Source organism: Perca fluviatilis, chromosome 16 (genome assembly GCF_010015445.1).
Source record: "Perca fluviatilis chromosome 16, GENO_Pfluv_1.0, whole genome shotgun sequence".
NCBI classification, from domain to species: domain Eukaryota; kingdom Metazoa; phylum Chordata; class Actinopteri; order Perciformes; family Percidae; genus Perca; species Perca fluviatilis.
In genome coordinates, this window is record NC_053127.1 from 26,439,745 (window position 1) to 26,463,167 (window position 23,423).

The following is a 23,423-nucleotide window of genomic DNA, read 5'->3' on the forward strand; positions in this document are numbered from 1 at the left end:
CTGGTTGAATTACAGACCACAAAGATCACTGGTAGATGTTCAGTGCATGACTGTCACATCAAACCAAATGTGACAGGATTTAGGGCTATTTTTAGTGAACAGCCACTTGGATTACATGGCTATAGAACAGTGTCCTAAATTCAACAATTACTGCAGTCGACAGTGTTTATTGGCTGTTGAGGTCCACAATCTCTTTTGGCTGTTCCTTGACATCTTGTGCTATAACTGCACCAGTGGGATTTATTTGCATAGAAAATGTACCATGAACTTTATAATGTGACAGTTTGATTTCCATTTTCCTTAAGGTCACGATTGACTGCCAAACTATAAAAATAACTAAACCAAATTGTTCCCAGCTGACATCTTTTTCTAGGAGGAAACTAGGTCCTGCCACTTCTTATTTTACCACTTATTACCTTTATTGTTCAACAAAACACTCAGCATTGTCGTCAACTGATTATTCAGCTAATTTGCATCAGAGGCATTTATAGCCTTTTAATTCTGTCAAATGTAATCACATTGAAAAAAAACTGACAGTAGAATTGAAAACAAATGTTAGAAGAGTGGAAATGGAGAGTGCTTTAGCACTACTGTCACCTTAGGCAAGCTATTTTTAATTTGCTAACAAAAGCACCATGTCTTTTTTTTCCCCTTCCTTCATATTCTCCGTTTCAAGCACAATCGGAGCTCCAGGGACCGCTGAGCCCCTCATTTGCATGACAGGTATTGGTAAATCGGGTGCAGAATTGTAGACAGCGGCCGGCAGCCAGTTTTTAATGCCTGTTTGCCTTATTCTTATGGAAAGAATTTGTTGACACTTGTCAAATCTGGATGATTTTTCACTACAAATCTAATTGGTGCTTGTGTTGAGGAGAAATGTACTACATAAACAGAACAGAGATCCTGTAGTAGAAATGTGATAGACGATGGAGTTTATGGACTGACTAACGAGAATAATTAAATATTCCCTTTTTTCTTTACTCCTTTGAAACTTTACTTTTTTTTTTGTTTACTGAGCACATTATTAAAGTCTACCAGCATATGTTCAGCGTCTCTTTAATGAGAACTCATCCTACCTTTTAAATACTACATCTATAATGACTAGCATTGGTGAAACGCTGTTATGACTGAACCTCAAGGCATAGAGGAAACAAAGTGTTTAAAAGATTTATTCATCCAGGACATTCAAAGCCTTAAAGATGACACATACGCAAAGATGATCATCATGTGAGTGGAAGTGGCTTAAATAGGTGGCAATATGTCAGGAAATTAGCGATGCAATTTTCAGACGGACATTATAAGACAAGGTAATGATTCCTCTGACTCCAGAGGGCATCCTGTAGTTTTTCTGGGGAACATAAAATGTTTAATAGATAACTATCCGGAATTGGTTTTAACACAAACCCGGTTTGCAAAATGTACCGAGAGAAAAGAAAGCGGGGAAGAAAGGAGGTTGAATACACTGATGCCTAATATGATATGCGCTAATAAAAAGAAATCTAGGAAGTCAGCTGTCTAACAGCATTTGTCAAGAAAGAAAAGTGGTTTAATTTGACACAGTCTTGGACTCCGCCTGCCCTTGAGCTTGACATCTGTTGAAAGGGAGATAAGGGGCTGAAATTAGGAAAAGTAACATTTGACCTAATTTGCATGAACTGTACTCGGTTTAATTGGCAACAAGTAGCTACTCAAGTAACTCAGATTTGGGTGAATGCATGTAAAATAAACTGGATAATCTCATATTCAGGTTATAGGTATGATTATCTGGTTTAATTGAAAATGTTTGCACATTTTCTCAGCCAAAAGAAGGATGGTCGATAACATATGAAATAGATGGGTGGCTGCTTTATTTATGGCAACAAGGACACTAAATATTTTGCATCAATAACACATCATGGGGCTCTTGGATTTACGAAGCAGAATATCAATGTATATTGTTTCTTGATATCCATTAGGAAGAATGGATATCAATTATTGATATCACGTTATTGTCAAAACAGTATGGCCATTTTAGCCTTAAGGCTTTCTGGGCTTGATTTATTCCTCATCCAATAATTGTTAATTGCAGTTTTATAGAGCATGTAGCAGTCAATAGCTGTTTAATGTGATACACAATGAGGCTAGTGATGATGCTAAATGCCACAAGCAGTGACGTCAAAGTATCAGTTTATTAAAACAAGGTTTTTACCACTGGCTCACCACAAAGTATCAATTTGTTAACAAAGTATCTTTGGGTAACCCAAAGATACTGATTTCTTGGCAAAGAAACTGCCAAGAAATCAGCTGATGGCTCACACATAAGTAGTTTGGATTAAACAATTGTCTGGTTAGTCAGAGTAAGGCTGTACGATTAATCTTTACAAAATTACGGTATGTATGTGATCTCATTTCTGAAGGACAACGATTACTGCACATTTGCTTCGGAGAGTTGCATATTTAGAATGAGTGCTTATCATTTGTCCCTGCTGTAGAATGCATAAATGCACTTCAAGGCAGACAGACTCTCCCTGAATGTGTTTTTTCCTTTCCCCAAGAGCGTTCCGCCTAGTTCCGCCCTACAATGCTATGATTGGCTAGTACGAACGTTAGCCATGACCTCTTTGTCCTAACCTTAACCGCGTCCAACCTTGACATGTCGTCGTTTGTAGCCAATCACACTACAGTAGGGGCGGGACAAGGCAAAACACTTCCTGAACTTACCACTAGCTAGAAAGCAATCAATCAAATTAGCCACAGCCTATGAATTCAGGCTGGGTCACCGCAAAGAGTGTCCAGTCTTTGCTCTTGGTTACATGGGAAGCAGACACAAGCCTAGCATGTAGCTTTTCTAATGTGCTCTAAGCACCAATGTTATTGTAAATGTATGTTAGCTCTATCAGAGATAATGTTATATGTAGAATGTATTTGGCTCTACTCATCTCTAACCGTCTGGCTAGGTTTGTGTGGAGACAACCTTAGTAAACTAAATAGCCTCGGCTACGCTCAGTGTTGTTCTATTAAAGTGAGATGGAGCCAGAGTTGACGGCCAGAGTTAACCGTCACAAACATTTTTAAATGGTGCATACACGGCAAGGCATGTATGTGTGTCAATGTGTTGCCCTTAATGTGATGTAGCCTGTAAAAAAAATAAAAAATAAAAAAATAAACACAATGACATTGCTTACTGTGCACCTAATTAAAAGAACAATTTCATTAGCAAAAGTATCGTACATGAATGCAAATGTACAGTTCTGTTACGTTTAAAGTCAATTACCTGTTGCAAGATCCTAAATGTTATTCCATCTTCGGCGCAAATTATTCAAAACTGTCCTAACTTGAAAGCAAGTGTTATCCGATTTACGTTTAGTACGAAACGTTTTTGTGCGGTCTGAAAAAAAAGAAATCAATACCATAAATCCTACCAGTGTAAAGACTAGATGTGGATCTTTACTTCACTTGGTGCTCAGCTACAATCAATATTAAGACAGCTCGTTTGAAATCAGATCATCACCAACATAATAGTAGGATGGTCACAGGCTGTACTGTAGCATTATCAGTGCAGCGTCTTATTTGAACGCCCGAAGTGTGTCTTTTACATCCACTCATTTGTTTACTCCTCCTGTAATGATCGGTGCTCCGCAGGGGCACTGAGAACACTGACTCCTCCGAAGTGTTTGATCTTCTCTCTGTACGGTGGCAATAAAGGGGGGGCTGAGTCTCACAAAAGCACAATGAAAGCCTTTTAAGTACGACACAGCTGTTGCACGTGTGTATGCTTGAGTGGCCGTGTTACTGCTGTACCTCAGTCATTCGCAGACATTTGGCTTCTTTTCCCTCATCTTCCTGGTGTGTTTTTTTTCCCGGCTGCATTCATGTATTTTTAATGAGCGGTCATTTAATCTGTCTGTAAATTGCCAGACTGCAACCGCCTTGTAATAATTACAGTGTTAGAAATGCAGTCGCTATGCAACATCTATCAGTGGAGTTATAAGGAAGTAGGAAACTGTACTGCTGTATAATGGGTTTATTCCAGGGTTTTTATATCGTGAGTTATCCTGGTATAGCGTTTGGTCGAATTGTGTTTATGGGCTACTCAATATCGACGTCATCTCTCATGATTACTGAGGGTCTTGTGGGTGGAAGTAGAGAGACCCAAGCACTCACAATGACTGTTCATTTCACAGTAATGTATTCTGTTTAATTTGGTTCAAGGGTATTTAGGTAGGTTATTGAATATTCAATGTATTCATTTCGAGATAAACTGGATTATTTAGGCCCACATCTGTGATGTTAAAAGTTAACTGTATAGATAGATAACTTAGGGACTGCACAAACATGATTGGTGTGAGGAGAGAGGGTTGTACCTTATGCTTTACTTTTTTTAAGCAAGGTTATTATTTTTTTTATATATATTTATGAAAAAAATTGCAACTCCCTGCCTCCTAATATCTCAAAATAGTATTGCAACTCTTTAACCCCAAAAAACTAAAAGGAAAAGCATAAATAAAAAAAAAGCATGAAGAATGAAAAATGATGTACCACAACGTGATCATGTAATATCTTTATGTACCATTAAAAGGTGAAATTAGCAATTGCCAAATACTGTATATGGTGAACATAAGAACATTATTTACCAAATATCCCAGCCAATCTGTGTCAAGAGCTACTAAATGAACAGATCTTACCACTGCCGCTGAATGAGTGAAGCAGAACTTGAGCATTGTAACACGTTTGCCCCGCACAGGACCCAACTGATAAAACTAAATATGAACTAGAGCTGATGTCTTGCCTAAAATGAGATAAGCTGTTTGACCGTTCATCACAAATAATGCAAGTTACAATATTCAGAGTCTCATAACCAGGCACGTTAACCAGGTGTGTTTTGGATAGAGACTCAGAGGGGGATGTTTCCTCCAGACAGGTGTGCCAAACGGCTCACGGAAAATATCACAGCCCAAGTTAATGTCCAATGTCCACTGCTCACTGGCGTGCAGGAGAGAGCGACACACCGATAAATACAAACAAAGCTTAAAGTGGTGTTGGTTGGTTAACTGTGGAACGACAGGCGGAAGTGTGTGTGTGTGTGTGTGTGTGTGTGTGTGTGTGTGTGTGTGTGTGTGTGTGTGTGTGTGTGTGTGTGTGTGTGTGTGTGTGTGTGTGTGTGTGTGTGTGTGTGTGTTTAGGTCATCCATGGACTAAAGAAAACGTGTGTTCAGTACAGATAATATTAGTAACGTTCCAAACTGAAACGGACACAGTCAACCTTTTCTACGCCGATTAGTAAGCCAAGTGGCAACATACGATGCTGAATTTGCTTTATAAAACACCCCCACCACTTTTCTGAAGGTCTCGTAAATCATTGTATGATTTATGTCACTTAATAAAAAGAAAAACTCTCAAAATGATGAAACCTTGATGTCTGACAGCCACATGCTTTTAGGCACAAAAATGTCAGTATTAGTTTGCGACAAAACAGACCCCATCAATCACATAAATCAAAAGTATAAACCAGTGAGCCGCAGGCGGGTTAAGCGGGGGTGGCGTACTCTAATAGAGGCTCAAATGAATGTTGAGAAATATATTTTATTAATTCGTCGACCATTTGAGGTCCATCACTTCTGCACTTACCTGTTAAGCTATGAACATTTTGACATTGTTTTCTCAAGTCAATAATGCGCCGTTTGCCAGTTATTGTCAGTTAGTACTGTATGACATCATCTCCCTCTCACTCTTCTGTCATTCCTACAGGAGTCCTGTTTGAACGGATATGGCTGCTGCACAGTGGAAGCCTAAATCACTGGACTTGGGCTGGTGGATCATTCTCCTGCTCCTCAACCTCCTTCCAGAAGCCAGGTACAACAACATATTGTATTGTACCTCTCAGTCTCCCTCTGTTTGCTATTTAACTTCCTCTCCAACCATTTCATTCCCCCCGACACTGTCCCTCCAGTGGATGTTCTGGTGATGCGTTTTGTATAATACCTTTATTAATCAGTCTCACTGCTGCAGCAGACATTGTAATCTAACCAACACCATTAGAAGCAAAATATCATCTATATTGTAAGCAGAGAAAAGGCAAAGCTTTTTTTGTATTATTATTATTATTATTATTATTATTATTATTATTATTACACAGTGAGATGGTCTCAGCTGTGACTGTCAGTTTGGCAAATGAAATAACCAGACCTCTATAACGATGTTGACAAAATAAACCCCCTTAGGACTGCCTGGGAAAACCTTAAGCTTTGAATTAATAAGGAAAGAATATTCTTCATTTCCAACCCTCTGACTTTCACACTTTTGTGTGAGGATTAAAATAGAACCCATGACATATTGTCCTAAGTTAGGCCTAAAAAAGAACAAACCTAAAGTGAGCTCATCCTCTTATCTAAGTGTAGCTTGGGCTCTCCTCTGCACAGGTCTGAATCTCACTGCCTGGTAAATTAATTTGCATGGTGCAGCACACCACAGCCATGATTGGCCGTTCACAGCATTTTCACTCCTGCATCTTGTGCACATTTTTCAGTTTGTGTGCTAGAGTCAGCAAAAAAAAAGAAAAAGAAAAAAACTGCATGTCTAGAAGTCCTTCTAACCCCACTCCTTGTAATTTCAAATGAAGAGATTGCACAGGTTGCCATGTTAGCATTGTTGATAAGGTAAGATGTTATGGCAGGGAGACGCGGCGGAGTGTAAATCACTTTAAGATTTTGCACGCTAGGAAAAGCTCATCGAACCTGGAAGAAAGCAGGCTGGGGAGAGAAATCAGAACAGTGTGACAGGGATTAGCCCAGTTTGCGTTGTCATTGTGCCACTTAGCTCTCTTGCATATGAGGAGCACACAGTGAGGTAGCTTTACGAACACTAGTTAATGCGAGTTCGGTAATAGCGAAGGCTATGCTTCCTCATTTTGCGTAGTATTTATCAAACCTGACACCCATCAGGCAATCAGCGCATACTCCGCCCTCTAGCCTAGTCTAGTCTTCCTACGGGAAAAAGAAAGTGCAAGCTTAAATTTAGTGATGATGAAATTGACCTATTAGTGCATGAAGTAACAACAAACCTGAACATATTACCGGGCAGAACATCCACACCCTCGGATTTTATTTGTTTTGGATTGCCATAACAAATAAAATCAAGGGGGTAGAAAAGGAGGTAAAAAAAAAAAACAGTGGCAAGACATAAAGCGCAGAACAAAAGAGAAGGTAGCGTACAACCGGGCACAATCGAGGAGAACCGCTTCAGCTCCACCAGAAATAGACACGCTATCTACTATCGAAGACGTGGTGCAGCAAACACTTGTTGCCGAACAGGTGGAAGGTGTGGCCGGCATAGACACGGCTGAGATCTCTGTAGAGAATGACGGTATGTGCGGTCTGTTATGATACTGTTGTGTTGGCTTTATGTATGTATACATATGTTTATATCATTTATATGTCAACCCAACCGATGGGGTTAAGTCATTTAAGAGAGTGTTTTATAGTTAAATAATCGCAAAATTGTTTATCAAAAATGGAACAGACATGGAGGCGTTTTTCTTATTTAGTTTTTAGTCTGCTGCCATTGAATAAGGTACATTTTTTTTCACACAGGGAAACGCGCTTCCTGGTTTAGACCTGAATTTCCCCCACCGAATAGAGGCTTTGTAAATACCGCGGAATATATAATTAGGTGCACTTTACGCGTATCCTCCCACCTTTTTGGGTGGAACTCCCACTTTCCACATTACCCTCCCACGAACGCATATTGAAAGCGCAACTTGTCTCTTCTCGCTCATGTGGCAGGCAATCTGCAATTTTACCCAAGTGTGCCCTGTTTGTAAATAGCCCGCCTCGATTAAGGCAGTCTTTGCGAACAATTAACGTCTGGAAACAGGCGCAAACGGCTTGATACATTTAGCCCAGAGTTTGTAATCTCTCACACACACACACACACACACACACACACACACACACACACACACACACACACACACACACACACACACACACACACACACACACACACACACACACACACACACACACACACACAACACACATATATATATAAATGAACCTGCAAAGAGATCTTCTACAAGAATATGCGCTTTGGCGTTACTCTATGCTTTTCCCATTAAAGGACATGGTGTATGTGGTTCATCTGTTTTCCATTGTTTGGGCTAGACATCTTAGTTTCAATGAAGGGCAATATTATTGCTACAGCTTCCAATGTTGTGACAATAGCTTGTGGGGATCCCTTTCTTGTTTCAACATAACAATGTCCCAAGGAATTGCTTTTTGATTTGAATTCAATGCATAAAGAAATAATTTTTGCAGTTTGGTGTGGAATACTGTAACTTGACAAGCCTGGGGCCCGTTTCAGAAAGCAGGTTTAGTGAAAGGGGGTTAAACGTATGTCAGGAGATGATATTGAGGCCCCGACTATAGATGCATTTTCATTTCCAGATACTAGCCTACCTATTTGAGCAGTATCGTTTTTCTTCCCAGTCTATCAGTTATGTAGCCTACATAACCTTATCTGTCCTCATATCACTAACGTCACCCATGGTGGACATGCTCTTACATCCCAGCAGATTATTTGTGTCACATTACATTTATTTGCAAACGGCAGTTTTCTTTACAACATTGGTGATGCGGAGCATATTAGTAAAGCCACTGTATGCAGAGCTGTCAGAAGAGTGTGACTCGCTCTGAAACATTTTTTAAACGTTTTTGTAGTGTTCCCTGGACACAAACCAGTAAGAGCCATTAAAAAGGGAGTTCCACAGTATTGCAGGTGCATGATGTAAACCCTTTGACCAGTTTGTTTGTGGTTGTTACCATTGTGAATCGTAGTATCATGGCTCCATTCCTGCTGCCTTTTTATAGTGGTGGTGCACGCGCTTAACTCTGAGTCAACCTACGCCAGGCCTCATCACCAGACATCAGTAGCGCAACTCACTGGTGCTCTTCGGGGTACGCAGGGATTCTTCCTGAATCCCTGCAGCCAGGTCCCAACATTTTGTGGGAAGTTTTCCCAGTAGAGTGGAGGCTGTTGTAGCAGCATATTAATGCCCATGGTTTGGGAATGAGGTGTAATGCTCAGGTGTCCACATCTATCTAGATCAGAGGTTTTCAAACTGCGAGGCGAGGAGAGTTGAGGGGGGGGGGGGTGTGGAGAGAGAGACGCTGAGCCGCAATTTGTGTCAAAACTAGTCCTCCATCCTAGAGCCATAACTCAGTCAAATCTAAACACGCAGACATGATATACATATCCTCAGATTCAGTGTGATGTGCTGTACACTTTGAGGATACCAGAGATCTGCTAAATCCTTATAACTCCATAACTTGTCTGAGAATCATCATGCTTTTACGTTTTCTTCAGTATCAAAGTAATCCAGTGATGGCTGTCTGCACATCCATGGGTGCATTGCAAACAGGAACTGCTAATAGCTCATTCAACGTACCTTAAAGCTATAGTGCATACCCAGTGAGGAATTCTAAGTAATGACAACACAACTGCCAATTTGCTAAAAGCAAACATAGGCTGTGGGGGAGCCCATAGTGTCAGACAAACCCTTGGACTAGATACATTAAGGGTAAAGATATAGATAAGATTCATATCAAATAATGTATGTTACCACATTTTCAAGGAACAAACCCCTGTCTACACATTTACTACAAACTACAACTAAAAGCAGTTAATAGATAATATTTTCATAGTTAAAATTGCAAATGTAGTGGAAGCCTGGCCGTGGTTTTGGTTTGATCATGCAGCATGAGGCCAGAAAAGAAGATTGATGATACAATGATTGGCATTAGTATTAAGGATGTTAATAAATAATATGGAAAACCATTAGATGGCATGAGCGCATGCAAGTTAATAATGGAAATGCATAAAGGTTTGACATATTCAGGGACCGAAAATTGTCATCCCACCCTTTCCAGCAGGGCAGAAGCAGTCAATGCAATTCATTAAGCATGGACCTAACACAGCATGTGACAAGGATTTGGAAGGAAATGTTAATCTTTCTGCAATTACTTGAGACATGATGTAGAGCACATATGTAAAGCCCTTGCACATCATTCTTTAATTATATAATTATATAAAACACATTTTATGGATTTTTTTTTCCAGCAAGACATTATTATGCTGCCTCTTGAGAAATCCAAACATGTACCAAGAATGGAATTTCACTTGGAAATTTGCATCTAAAAGTGAAAGTCTATATTAATTGTCCATCAAAGTTCAAGTTGCTGGAGTTTGGAAATAATCCTCAGACCGTCAGCATGCACATGCTCCCGGAATATCTGCGTATCAGCAGAGCTGTTTCTCACTGAGAACTGCCACCTCCCTGATGCCCACTGATGCTATCGGCAGGCTCCAAATCGGCTTTACTACAGTTGAGGCAGGAGACTTTCCTAATGGATTAAGGTGTAACAGACAAATCCTCTATATAAGGGTCTGTCATTCTGCACATCACCAAATTTCCTCATTTCCCGCACACTAAAAGACGGGGCTGATTAAGCTTTCATTCCCACGAATCCATGTGTTACATATAAATGAGAAGGCTGTGTTGTTGTTTTTTTATTCGGCGAAGGTCTTTCAATCCTTCAGCTTGCCTCGCTTCCAACCACTACCTTCCCCTTCTACAGTCAACGCTTAACAAGTGTGGACACTCTGGCTGTCTTGTTGCCTATTTAGTTGGTAACCTATTGTCAAGCTGCTGGCTAATGTGGCACATAATCGATAGCTTTAAGGATGAGAGTGCTATATGTACACTTTGCCTATGGATTGAAGTGAAATTGTCTAGTCTCTACCTGCTTTCTCACCCCATCTCGCATTAATTATTCACAGCATGGCCAAGAGGGGTATCACTTTGAGATGTGACCTGGTCAACAAATAACATTTTGTTTCGGTAGTGTTGTCAAGGTTAATGTGTCACAGGTCTGGACAAGGGTAATGTATTCATGGCTGAGCCACGTTGCTGATTGAATGACCAGGCAAATAGTTTCAACTTTGAGACCAAAGAGAAGAAAGTCAAACGTTCACAAGGTGTAACTAATGATGAATCCGAAATGATCAGTGAATATATGCCTCCTGCTTTACAACAAAACAATAGTTATATGCATTACATCTAATGACTATAGCATTATTTCATCCACCAGCTTAACTGGCGAGGTCCACAGTGGACTCAAAGCCATCGTCTTAGTAGAGATCATGGGCCTAGAGCAGCAGGACTGGTCAAGTGGGCGTTACATTCATGGACAACATTGTTAAATTGCATGCACACACAATTAGGGCAGGTACAGTAGGTCAAAGTGATACCAGAAACTAGCTCTGTAAGATCTAATGGATGCTTAAAACGAATGTCCAACCTTCAACTTGGTTTTCATTTACAAATAAGTGGTTTAGATAAAAGGCAAAAAAATTATTTCTTTAACCAGTTTTATTGCTCAATTTGTCTAGCGTAGTGTCTGTATCTCAGCTATTAATGTGAGTATGATCTCAAATGATGGGACGGGTGACTAAAATCTTTAAAAAAAATATTCATTAAAAAAGGCACTCATAAAAAGCAGATTTTATTTCTTTAATATTAAACCCTTTTTCCTTTTTCCAGTCTTTTAAAGTTGTGTTTTATCCATTCTGCCATTACCTCGAGGTCCTGTTAATATTCTATTTACAGGCTTGATTTCTTGGAGAAGACGCAGACTAGCTGTAAACAACTAGAGAAATAATTGCTAGTAGCAAAAGTATTGTCATGTGAAACAAGTGTTAACCACATCCTATAAAATGTCACTGATCTGTGCACTAATTACGTTTGAGCTTCAGTCAATCCTCTATTGATATGGTGAGCATCTGGCCAATGATCTTCAAAGTAACCAATTAGCGGACAACCCCAATAGGCATGAATCGAGCTGAAGCTGGATTGGATTTCCCAGAAGGTGTCTGCACAGCTGCACATTGAACACGGATCATTTCGTCCTAGAAATACACAAATGCTGAATGCTAAATGTCTGATGCCTCTCAGAATGGACCCTCAAGATATTACCAATCCATGAAATCGTAAGATTAAAAATTGTTGTTTTTGTTCTAACATACAGTAGCTCAAGCCGTATCTTTTGCATGATGTATTTATGTCATTTATTTCGGTTTTTATTCCTTGAGGAAATGGCACAGACTCACTTTCCATGGAGCATTGTCTACATGAAACACAATCATTTCACAACAGTACATCCTATATCTTTCAGCAACATCCACCCCCGACTGCTTCTGAAGTTGGGTCTGAGGTACCGCTATGGATACCAGGTCCATTCAATATAGATTAAAATCCTTACACCTAACTGTGTCTTTGAAGATGCTGCACAGAATGGGTCAAAGGTTCTGTTTTTTTATGGAAAGTGTAGGTGTACAATTAAACAAGGTAAACTTTTATAGAGGCATCTGAGTTTTAAAAAGGGTTATTTCATAGAGTTATACATACAGTATAACACTTTTGTGTTGCTGCCAGCAAAACAAATCCTTTTTATTAAAATAACTAATTGCACACTCCACACTCCTTTCCCATTGTTGGAAACTCAAAGTAGGTGAGCCGTTTCTTGTAATGCTGACTGCAGAAATGTTTTCTGCTGCTCAAGGCTCATCGCTTGTTTTCTGAACGAATATTTGAACCTGCTCGAAGATCCACAACGTCATGGACTAAAAAATAAAATAAAATAAACATTTGCCAAAAGTTAAATCCTAAAATGTAAAGACACAGAAGCTGTTCAGACTTCTTTGGCAGTTTTATGAAAAAGCCTTTTCCAAACTTAAACTCTGGATGGTTTTACTGCCCTGTCTGTTAAACCAGTGGCAGTAACGCATATTCATGTCATGTTATAACGGTTCATTAGATTCATTACACAGGTTTTGGGACAGTTACAGTTGGCACGTAAAGTCATCGGCCAAGGATAAAAGATGATGCAGCAGGCATAAAATCTGGGAGCTGGTGCCACTTCCAGTCCAGTAATTAGCCTCAGACGACTACTTTTCTTTTATGGGTCACTTTTAAAATGACTAACAACTGTATAAATTGTCAAGATAAACAGTTTTGTACAGTATAAGCTCAGCATTTTTTTCAAGTCAGTTTATTTACACTTAACTCTTCAAGGTGTTCAGTAGGAAGCCATTGTCCCTGAGGCATACTAATGAAGAAGACTACTTGACTAATAGGTATCAGCTGTGCTGCTGTTAGATTGCACTGAGATAGCACTTCCTTCACAGCTTTTGGTGTGCCTATAGCTCTACCACCTTCCTCTGAGGTGTCACAAGTGGCAGTGTGATGTGCACCGCCGGGTTGTCATGTAGGGGTCTTGCCTCGAGATGCATTGTGGGCAATGTAGGCGGCTGGTTTTGAAAAGGAAGAAGAATGTGTAGAACAAAAACGATATTTGTGGTTCTGCTGCATCAATTGATACTTTGTCTTTTAACTTATTATGTGTATAACAATGTTAACAGGAGTGCAATGCTGTAATCGGTGGAGAACTAACCTACTATGATGTCCAGTACTTTTTATTGATTAGTTGTTATTGAGTTAATTGAATAAATACTTAATTGCCAACTCTTATGAACGGATTCTAGTTTTGAAATATTTTAAAAATCATTTTTCAAGCAAAATATCCTGGACATTCTATAGTTTTACCTTCCCAACTGTGAAAATTGTATAGTAAACTGAATCATATTAACATTATTACTTACAGTACTGCCGGTTGATCGGAGAAAACAAGCAATTTTAAGAGGTCATCTCAGGGTTTAGGAAATGATGATGGTAATTTTCTGACATTTGATAGAGAGAGAAAAAAAGAAAACTTTAATTATTCAGTAGTAAAAAAAAAAACATTGCTAGCCCTAATTTCTATACTGTACATTCCCATCACATGAGTAGATCACTCCAGCACCAAGTGCTAATCACTTTCTCCCACCATATATCAAATACAGTATGTTATCTCATTACAAATTAGCTGATTTTTAGCAAATTTAACAGCTTTATTTAACTCATGTTAAAGAAAGACTCCATTATGTTGAGTCTATTCCATGACTTGGTCTCAGTGCTGTAGTTGTGGCGCTGTGCGTATGGAAGGTCATCTGAATGTCCTTAATGTCGCAGTGTGGTTGGCGTGCTCAATGGACTGCTGTGACTGACACAGGTTGCCACAGACAGGCTATTACTGCAGAGGCTATTCTGGCAACACCTCAATGAATGAAGGATCCAAATTGTTATATCAAATGTGTAAACTGGGGAAATATTTCCTATGAAAAGGTGCATATTTACCCTCCTATCACTGACACAAACAATTTCATACATTTATTCTAATACAGCATACCTGTCAGTAACATGCACAAGTTTAATAGAATAAGTAAAATTACATCTCCTTATGGGTTGGAAATAGTCAGGAAAATAAAAAGAGAAATCAAGTTGAAAGGAAGATAGCGATCAGAAATGAGGAGAGAGAACATGTGTTACTGAGATAGAAAACTATGAAAGCCTAACACTGCTTTCAAGCATACAAATAATCAGAAAGAGGAGCTCCAATATTTTCAGCCTCTTGTTTCACAGCGGACCAAATGATATGACATACGCTGCCCGGCCAGATGGGGATGCATATGTTTGCTGTAGAGACCCTGTTGTATGTGTCCATTACCTGTGGCTTTAGGATCACTAAATCAAGGCAATTTAGGCAATATAAAAGAAAGAAATACACACACTCCCTGGTAGGGAATAACATGGAGTGCAGTGTGGGCTGTGTTGCCAGGATGTATGTGTAAACTCAGCACAGTCCTATTTGATGTATTGGTTTCGGTTTGTCTCCCCTCCTCCAGCCGTAATAACGCTGTTATACCTTGGACATTGTAATGAGATTTTGAATTAAAAAAGGCGGAATTTCAGCCACAAGGTTACCAGCTCCAGAGTATTTAATCTAGCTTCCCTGAGGCTTTATAATAAATTATTTACCATATGAACTCATCTACTGGTCCTGTCATTTTCCATGAACAAGACTAGGTTGTTTTAACCTAGTATATGTCTGGACTGTGTATGGTCAATGTGCTTAGCTGTGGCCAAATTGTTACAGGGATAGTCAGTGGTGTATTACTGCATGTCAAAAGTTCATCTTTTTAATGGTCCCAGTATTTGTTTGTTGTGTACTAAAGTATATGAAGCCCATCACACGACATGGTTAAGGCTTTTTGAGACAAATAATTGAGAACTGCTTTATGTAAAGGAGACCTATTATTCGTGTTTTCAGGTTCATACTTGTATTTTTGTGTTTCTACTAGAACATGTTTATAGCCTTTAATGTTCAAAGAACACTTTCTCATACTGCCCATAGCTGCTTCACCCTGTGTCTCTTTAAGCCAACCTCCCGAAAAAGCCCGTAGTCTGCTCTGATGGGTCAGCATTTCTGGATCTCCGGAGTCTCCGCATTTGTGCTATGCACGGATGTACATAGCAGGACTTTAAAAATCACCACTAAAGGCTTATAAACCAAACACTACGCAACTGGACATGTTCCAGCAGGAATGTGATCCGAAAATCGGGAAGAAATTCACGACATTGGCAGCGAAGATTATAGTATTCCCTTGCAGTTAGCATATAGCTACATGTAGTCAGCAGTGGTCTTTAACGGAGTTTAGCAGCACTTTCTACTGTTAGAAATCACTAATATAGGCTTCTAAACCAAATACTACACAACTGAACAGAGCCTGTTCTGTGCCAATTCATTATGAAAGGGCAATGGCCAATGAGGAAACACACACACACACACACACACACACACACACACACACACACACACACACACACACACACACACACACACCAACCAATTATGTAAATTCATCATTCACTCAGCAACAGAGTTTTGCGTTCAAAGGCCTGGCCCTCGCCCTGTGGTTGGGTCCAGCCAAAGAACCACATCTTTAAAGTGTCAGGTTTTACAGCACTTCATAGCATGGAGTGGTAAGGAGCATGCTTACAGTTATAAATGATCTCTTCATTGCTGCTGATGCAAGTGATTAAGCTTTTGTAATCCCTGTAGATATCAGTGCTGTATGTGACAGCAAGAGCTGTGGCATTCTTCTAAAAGCGCCTGGGAAAGTAGGTTGGTGTCACAAACGTTGATATCACACGTTTCAGATCATATCGTTATGTTAGATAATTTGCTGCTGCTGTAGGCAGGCTGTTGTCCTATCCAGCATATTTCATTTGTGGTTCTGTATTCCAAAAATATCTTCTCTTGCAAAATATATGTCCTTCAATCACAGTTATGTGATTTTTTTTTTTTTTAAATAGATGTGACACTTTAAATGAATGCTTAATGAATTAATTGCAGTAAAACCTTGCTGTGAATTTCCACATTGAGTTTGGACTGCACTTTCTGACTGGGTTAAACATTTGCAATGTTATGACAGGAATACTGAACTTAGCCAACTCCAAGCTCTCATTATTTTTCAAATAACATTTCTCCAGTTTTTTTGTATTGTACGTACAGAGCCTTTCAGATGACAGGTCAGCTTTCGTTTCGCAGTCTGAGCAGACAACTAAAAGACATTTCCCTGCCCTCTTTCTGACCTTGGTTGTCATGGCAGTGAATTAACGCTAGTTAAAGATCAAGGACAACAAGAGAGGCGAAAACTGTTCAAATCCAAGATCAAATAAGGCAGAGGGTTTTACAGCGATGGATTGGGGAATTGAGGCTGTGTGTGGGAGGAAAAAGACAGGATGAATGCGTATTGAATGGAAAGAGGAACACAGTGCTAGAAAGGATAGAGCAGTGTTGTTTAGCCAAAGACAAGAATATGTACCCAGTGATACTTTACATTTAAAAAACACTTGACATTTGATATTCATCTTAATCATAACCAAACACTTAAATGTGTGATTTCTCAGTGGATGACACAAATGTCACTGTAAACACACGTTTCTGTAACTTCACCAAACAAAACTTCTATGCAGAGCTGAGACTGCAAAGTGCTACAATAAATTATCAAGCCAACTTCTAGAGAAAGTCACAGATAGCAGCTTTTTTTCCTCAGCCCCATCAAGTACAGGATATAGAACAGCAGTGTTGGACCATTTCTTGGTAGTACCAGCTGGAAATTAACATTTTCCAATTGATTTTATTTTCCTCTTGTTCCACTGTCTGAACAGATTGTGCCTGTTAAACACAGTCTCCAACTTTTGGCATCTAATGGTGATCAATGGGGCAAGGAGGCCCCAATTGGCCTCCACCTCTTGCTTTAGCTGGAAGTGTTAAACAGATGCTGGGTAAGAAGTGCTGACCATGGCTGTCATTATGGCTGAACAACTAATGAAAACCTTTCCCCAAGTTGAAATAGTTTTAGCAGTCCTCTGCTCGGAGCAAGAAAGCCAATGCAAATATCTTGGCACTGTCTGAAATGTGTAACAGTGCGTTCTCTCAAGTCAATACAATGGTTGAAAAGTAGTCCGTGCTCTAAACAAATGTTCCCAGTGGACACATGATCTAACTTGGCATCTACTGCAAACACATTACAAAGTGTGTCCAGTGGAGGTAGTTTGAGCATTTGCTAAAAATGTCCCCCAGGTGCCTGCCGTGGGAAGTGTGCCAGGCATGGCCCACTGGGAAAAGGCCCGGGGGCCAACCCAGAACATGCTGGAGGGACTCCAGCCCAGCTGGCAGGGGAGCGCCTGGGCATCCCTGAGGAAGAGCTGGGAGGAAGTAACTGGGGAAAGATGGGTGGACTTATACAGCTACAGCTCTACAATGGATATTGTGTAAAAAAACTTAAAAATGTGATAAGACTAAGTCTACAGCTATGTGAACGGCTCTGAGTCTATACATATGTAAATGCTATTGTCAACATGTTAACATGCTTACAATGACATTAGCAGACTAAGCAGGTACTGTATAATGCTTACCACGTTCACCATCTTAGTTTAGCACGTTAGCATGCTATCATTGCTAATTAGCACTACACTCTAGCGGAGGCTGATGGGAACGTTTTGCAGGCATTTAAGAACTGGACGAATTTTTTTTTTTTTTTTAAACTGGTGATAGCTTTAGATGAGAAGTTAAGGACTCATAAAAATGATTACAATTCATCCTGAGGGAAATGTGTGTACATTTCATGGCAATCCATCCAAAAGTTGTCAATACATTTCAATCAAAACCAAAAAAGGCAACAACATGGTGGCGCTAGAGAAAAAGTCAGGGGATCACCAAAATCATTAGGATTCATCTGCTGGGCACCATGAATGTCATCGATCAATTCTATAGTTGTTGAGATATTTCAGTCTGGACCAAAGCGGTGGGCAGACCGACCAAATTGCCATACCAAGAGCCACACTGCTAGCATGGCTAAAAATGTACATTCTTTAGAGAAATCAAAATCCTCTGTAGTTCAGATATGTTAAAAGCACTCGGTTTATCTACATTTTAAAAATGTGCTTTCACGTTTAATTACACTAGTTTCACTTTCCACAAACCTAAAATAGGTTATTAGGGCAGCTCCTCTCAAAAAGGATGATGAAATAAGGAACATGAGAAAGTTTGTCCTAGATGAACAAATATAGATGTGACAGCTGTCCCTGGTGTCAGCCAAAGCTTCTGTGTGTTAGCAGCTATCACCTCCCCCCGTCAGTTTCTCTCCTGTGCATATTATCTGCACAAAACAGGCAAGTGGAAGACCGAAGAAAGAAGCAAACAAAGAAAAATCAGTCATATTGTAAAGGCTATGAATGTTACAAGGCATCCATTGGAGACAATATGCTGCATAATGCGCTGCTGCATAACATTATCAATATATTGTTGGTAGAACAGGACAGAATATGAGTGGGAGGACCTGGTGAGGAAGATTAGTTATGTTGTAAAGGTTAACTCATGCATGAATTCAAGCTTAGAATTTATTATTTATTAATCAAGAATGTGCTAATTAGACATCCCCTCCCCCTCGCTTTTCCCCCATTGTGGGATTTAGATGACAGGAAGATGGAATTAAATATTTGTTGCCACATATATAATAAATAAACTAGTGCACCCATAACCACACAGTCAAGAAAAGTCATCAGCTTCCAATATATCTTCTCCACAAAGCTCTGAGCAGCCTCACTAATCCCCTTTCCCATTCGATTTCGGTCGCCCCCGTTTCTCAACAGCAAGGCAGTTCAGCGAGTGCATCGTCTGGCCACTTTAGTGGTGGATGGATATCAGGATGCTTATCAGTCACCCATGGCTCACACATCACTCCAGAGGGGGTGACACACACTTAAGAGAGAGAGATGAGGTAGTTGGAGGAGGATGCCGAGGCATTTCTGGAAAGTGCCCACTTTCAATTAAAGTTGCATAAGTCACGGCAGCAGCAGCAGCAGCCAAATGTTTGTTGTGATGATAGTGAATCAGAGTTTGTTTCTTCCCTCTCGCATTCTTTTATCAGAGTTCAACGTTAGTCACCTTTCCAAGCCACATTTAATAAGTGCTCCACTGAATTAGCACTGCAATCCTATAACATTTTTATGACCGAAAGCCAACCCTGGTCAACCGATCATCAAGCAGCAAAGGAGTCCCAGTTCACCCGTCCAGGATGCTCGGACATACTTTTGAGGCTCCACGTCTGCGGACAGGTGCGGACTTGTACTAGTCGTGCAGCCACAATGTTGCGCGCAATGTGGTGGACACATGCAGCCTCTTACCTGGCACCGCTTCCGGGTCCGTGCGACCGAGACAAGTCCGCAGAGCATATGTCCGAGCCCGTCTCCACTACATCCACCTGCGAGGTTGTCAGTTGTGTGTCTGCCTGGCATACTCTATGTGTAGGACCGCCAATTTAACCCAACCAGTCCTCATCGATATATACTGTAGCGGCATGTGTCTCCGCTATGAGCACTGTCCAGCAGAGAGCCACGAACTTAGCTTAAAAGCTTAAAACGCAAGATGCTAGTGCAAAGTTTGCGTGAGCACCCCTGTTGTGTCGCCGGACTGGACCGGCCTTCAAATGAAACTTTTCACGCAGAGCTAAAGTCGGTCTGAACGAAGCCTTAGCTTGTTTAGCTTGTCAAAGCAAATGTAATCCTTTTACCTTCTGGTAAAAGTCCAACTATTAAACCAGTGGCCATTCTATCAAATAAAACTAACTAGGCCCATTAGACTACACTTCAGATTGATCCCTCACTGTCTAATAACACCCCATCACCCTCATTTAAATGGAAATACATCCCATTAAGGATATAATTCAATTTGATGGGACTTCTAAGCCATTTGTAGCCACGCTGTGTAGGTGACAGAGGAGCACTACGTTCACCGACCACAGGTTTTGACTTAATTGGTCAACTTTTCTGCTGGCCTCTTTTGAAGTCACCTCGGCTCTATTCTTTAGCTGATAATGAAATGTGTGCACTGCCGTGTGGACAGAGAGAATTTTCTTTCCAAATTGCTTCAACTATTCCACATCCAGAAGTTGTAGGATAAAAGAAATTGCCTCATAAAACAAGTCAAATCCGTCACTGAATGTAACACACTTGAACTGTAACTTATATGATTACTCCTCTCTAATCTACTTGCCATCACCCTGTCAGCTCATGAAGCACTTTCATCTCATACTGCACCCCGCGAACAGCTCTCGTTACTGCTCACTTCGCTCCAGCTTCCCCACTCACTCCACACCTCCCCCACACACCTCCTAACTGGCAGCAGGCACCTGTGTGCCCTGAGAGACCACCACTACATCTCTTCCCTGGCCAAGTCTGCAATCCTTCACCTGTCAGACTGGTTCACTGCACTAACCTTGGATCAGATCCAGGCCACTTACTCAGTACATGCCTTTTCCACTAAGTCTGACTGCTCGGCCCACACAGATTTGTTCCCACCAGCCTACAAAGTCTAGACCCCCACAGTGTTTCCTTTAGGATTTTTTTTTAGCAGTGGGGGCAGGTCCGAACAGGTCCCCCCGCCCCATGAAACGGAACTGACACTTTGCTGCAACACAAACAAATATACGTATTCACCTCTATTCACACACAAAATGAGGCATATTTTCAGTTGTGATTGAACTGTATTTTTTGAGTTACTATATAGGCCAACTTTGATCTTGACATAGAGGCTAAGCATTCTGTAGCAAATGACAATAAACCCACTATTAATTACATTATCTTAATGCAGTGTAACTACTTCAGCATGTAAATAATGCACCTAAAATACAAACGTTCTCTGACATGCACTCTAACAATGCAGCCCTATTTCTGATACCGTGGGGGGCAGAAATGTTGCCGTGGGGGGCCGCCACGGTCAAATCCACATAGAGGAAACACTGCCCCATTCCCTTCTCATGTTGCCAGTCCCCTAGCCTCGCATTGCCAGACCAACCTCCACAGAGCTGCGGAGAAAGGTCTGGCTAGTCCACACAGCATTCCTGGATAGAAGAAAAACGTGCTCTGGTTTATTGCCATTATTGGCACCAATCACACTAATCACTAAGCGCCGGACGGAGCAACGGTGTCTCTGCAAAATATCCTCTTAGGAAGAAGGAAGATGTTTTGGTGGAACATGTGTACTTTGAAAAGTTGTTTTAGTCGTGCATCAGAAAACTCAGATTGGACAGATAGTCTAGCTAGCTGTCTGGATTTCCCCTGCAGAGCTCTGAGGAGCAGTTAACCATCCTCATAAATCCACCGGAGTTTAGAATGCCATCACCAAGAAAGCGTAAGGTGAGGGACTTCCGGCAGCACCGGAGCAATCCCCTAAAGGAATCGATACAGACCATATCCAGTCACCCAACATACAGGACAGGAGCTCCACAGTAGAAACTGCCCACTTTATGATCTGCAACGTCTATGAACATGATTGCCATCACGGTAAAAGTGGACACCTGCGACATGAAAGCATGGAAAGGTATTCATCAAAAGGCTTCTGTATGTACAGTGCATACTGTGGTTTTTGGACCCTGTAAACTTGTTTGCACAAGTTTAATATTTTACAATAAATAAAATATATCTTTCCTCTTTCAAAGAGAAAAGAGTAAGAGCCCCCTTCATGTCAGCTGAAGAACCTTGTAAATCCGGTGCAGAAATGGGACTAAGCAATAATTAAAGAGATGACTTCTACAGAACACGGCCAATTAAGAAACTCTATTTTTGCAGGGTAACATTTCAGAGTTGCTTCTTCTGAGAGAATAAACTTCTAGTTAAGTTAAAAGTCTGTTTGCACAAACAGAATAAAGACAAAGTTGTTTAATTGTCCATACGCTCCAGGCCATATAATATCCCTGACTTAGTATTTGTCCAATCTAATGATTCTATCAGAAAATCTGACTATGAAGCTGTTGTTTAATGTGCTACTGCTTTTTACTGCTACCATGAATGTAATATCCCTAACACCTTTAAATCCCAAATTAAAGATTTTCATGTAATAATGACTTACGGTTTTTGATATTGGACTGTTCAAAAATCCACATTTGTTTTTTTTCCAGTCAAACCTGCCTCGGGTTAACATTGTGCACTTTTCACTGCTCCGTTAAGTCGGAGGTGTTGTTGGATGTGGAACTGATTTTCTTGTCACAAATTGTGAAGCATGACTTGTCAATTTTGGTACTTTAAAATGTCAGACTTTGGTCAGTTTCTGCAACAGCGTGTACCAAAATAATAAATAAATAAAAAAAGAGGTGTGGAGGCGTCTGCAAGTTTGTTTTTCTGCCTGTAGCAACTAGTGACCCTTCGCCAATCAGCAGTCACTTTGGGTACAGTTGTGTAGCAAATATAAAGCATTATTACTTATTAAACTGCCCTAACTGACTGTGGCATTGAATATTTTGATATAATTTGGTAGCCGATAGTGCTGACATTTACTTAGTCAAAGCTTTAAAAGTCTGTTAGATGATGTAGCTGATAGGGGTGTGACTCTTTACTGGTGTCACAATTCGATTACGATTATCCTGTCAACGATTCAAATCGATATCATGATGCGTCACCTCCTCAATAATATTATATATTGCCACACATGGTTTCCATCAACAAATTCAAGCCGTCAGATATATGGATGAACTCCCCTTTTTATTGTATCTGCTCTTAAAGACACTTTCTGAATGTAGCGGAGCCTGAACACAGCAGACAACAAGGCAAAAACAAAAAAAAAGCAGAGACCGGAAAATTAACAAGTAACATCATGGATCTTTTTCACAGCAGACATTTAGACTTGTCATAGTAGGAAAAGCACAGCTGAAATTGATAACCTTAACGATGGCTCAATTCCATCAAGTTTCCCAGCATGCACAGTACCAGGGTCTCTCCTAGGTGGAATGCAGCCATCATTAATGGTTTGGAATACACCTGTGCTTTTCCTACTATGACATGTCAACATGTCTGCCGTGAAAAAGGTCTATTAGGCAATAATCGATTATGGTCTGTCCCTGCATCGATGCAATCGCAATGATTCATTTCAACACCCTAGTAGCTGAGC

General features: G+C 40.4%; 2 protein-coding genes across 3 annotated transcripts in view; one reads left to right on the forward strand and one right to left on the reverse strand.

Moving 5' to 3' along the window:
* Positions 1–23,423, reverse strand: part of gabrb4 (gamma-aminobutyric acid type A receptor subunit beta4) — a 236,603-nt gene that overhangs the window by 142,306 nt on the left and 70,874 nt on the right. The window lies entirely within an intron of this gene.
* Positions 1–23,423, forward strand: part of gabra3 (gamma-aminobutyric acid type A receptor subunit alpha3) — a 114,684-nt gene that overhangs the window by 27,584 nt on the left and 63,677 nt on the right. For both annotated transcript variants that reach the window (XM_039777579.1, XM_039777580.1), the window contains exon 2: positions 5,728–5,832. In XM_039777579.1, coding sequence (XP_039633513.1) covers positions 5,747–5,832 — 86 coding nt within the window. In that variant the 5' untranslated portion in view covers positions 5,728–5,746. The remainder of the gene's footprint in view (positions 1–5,727; positions 5,833–23,423) is intronic.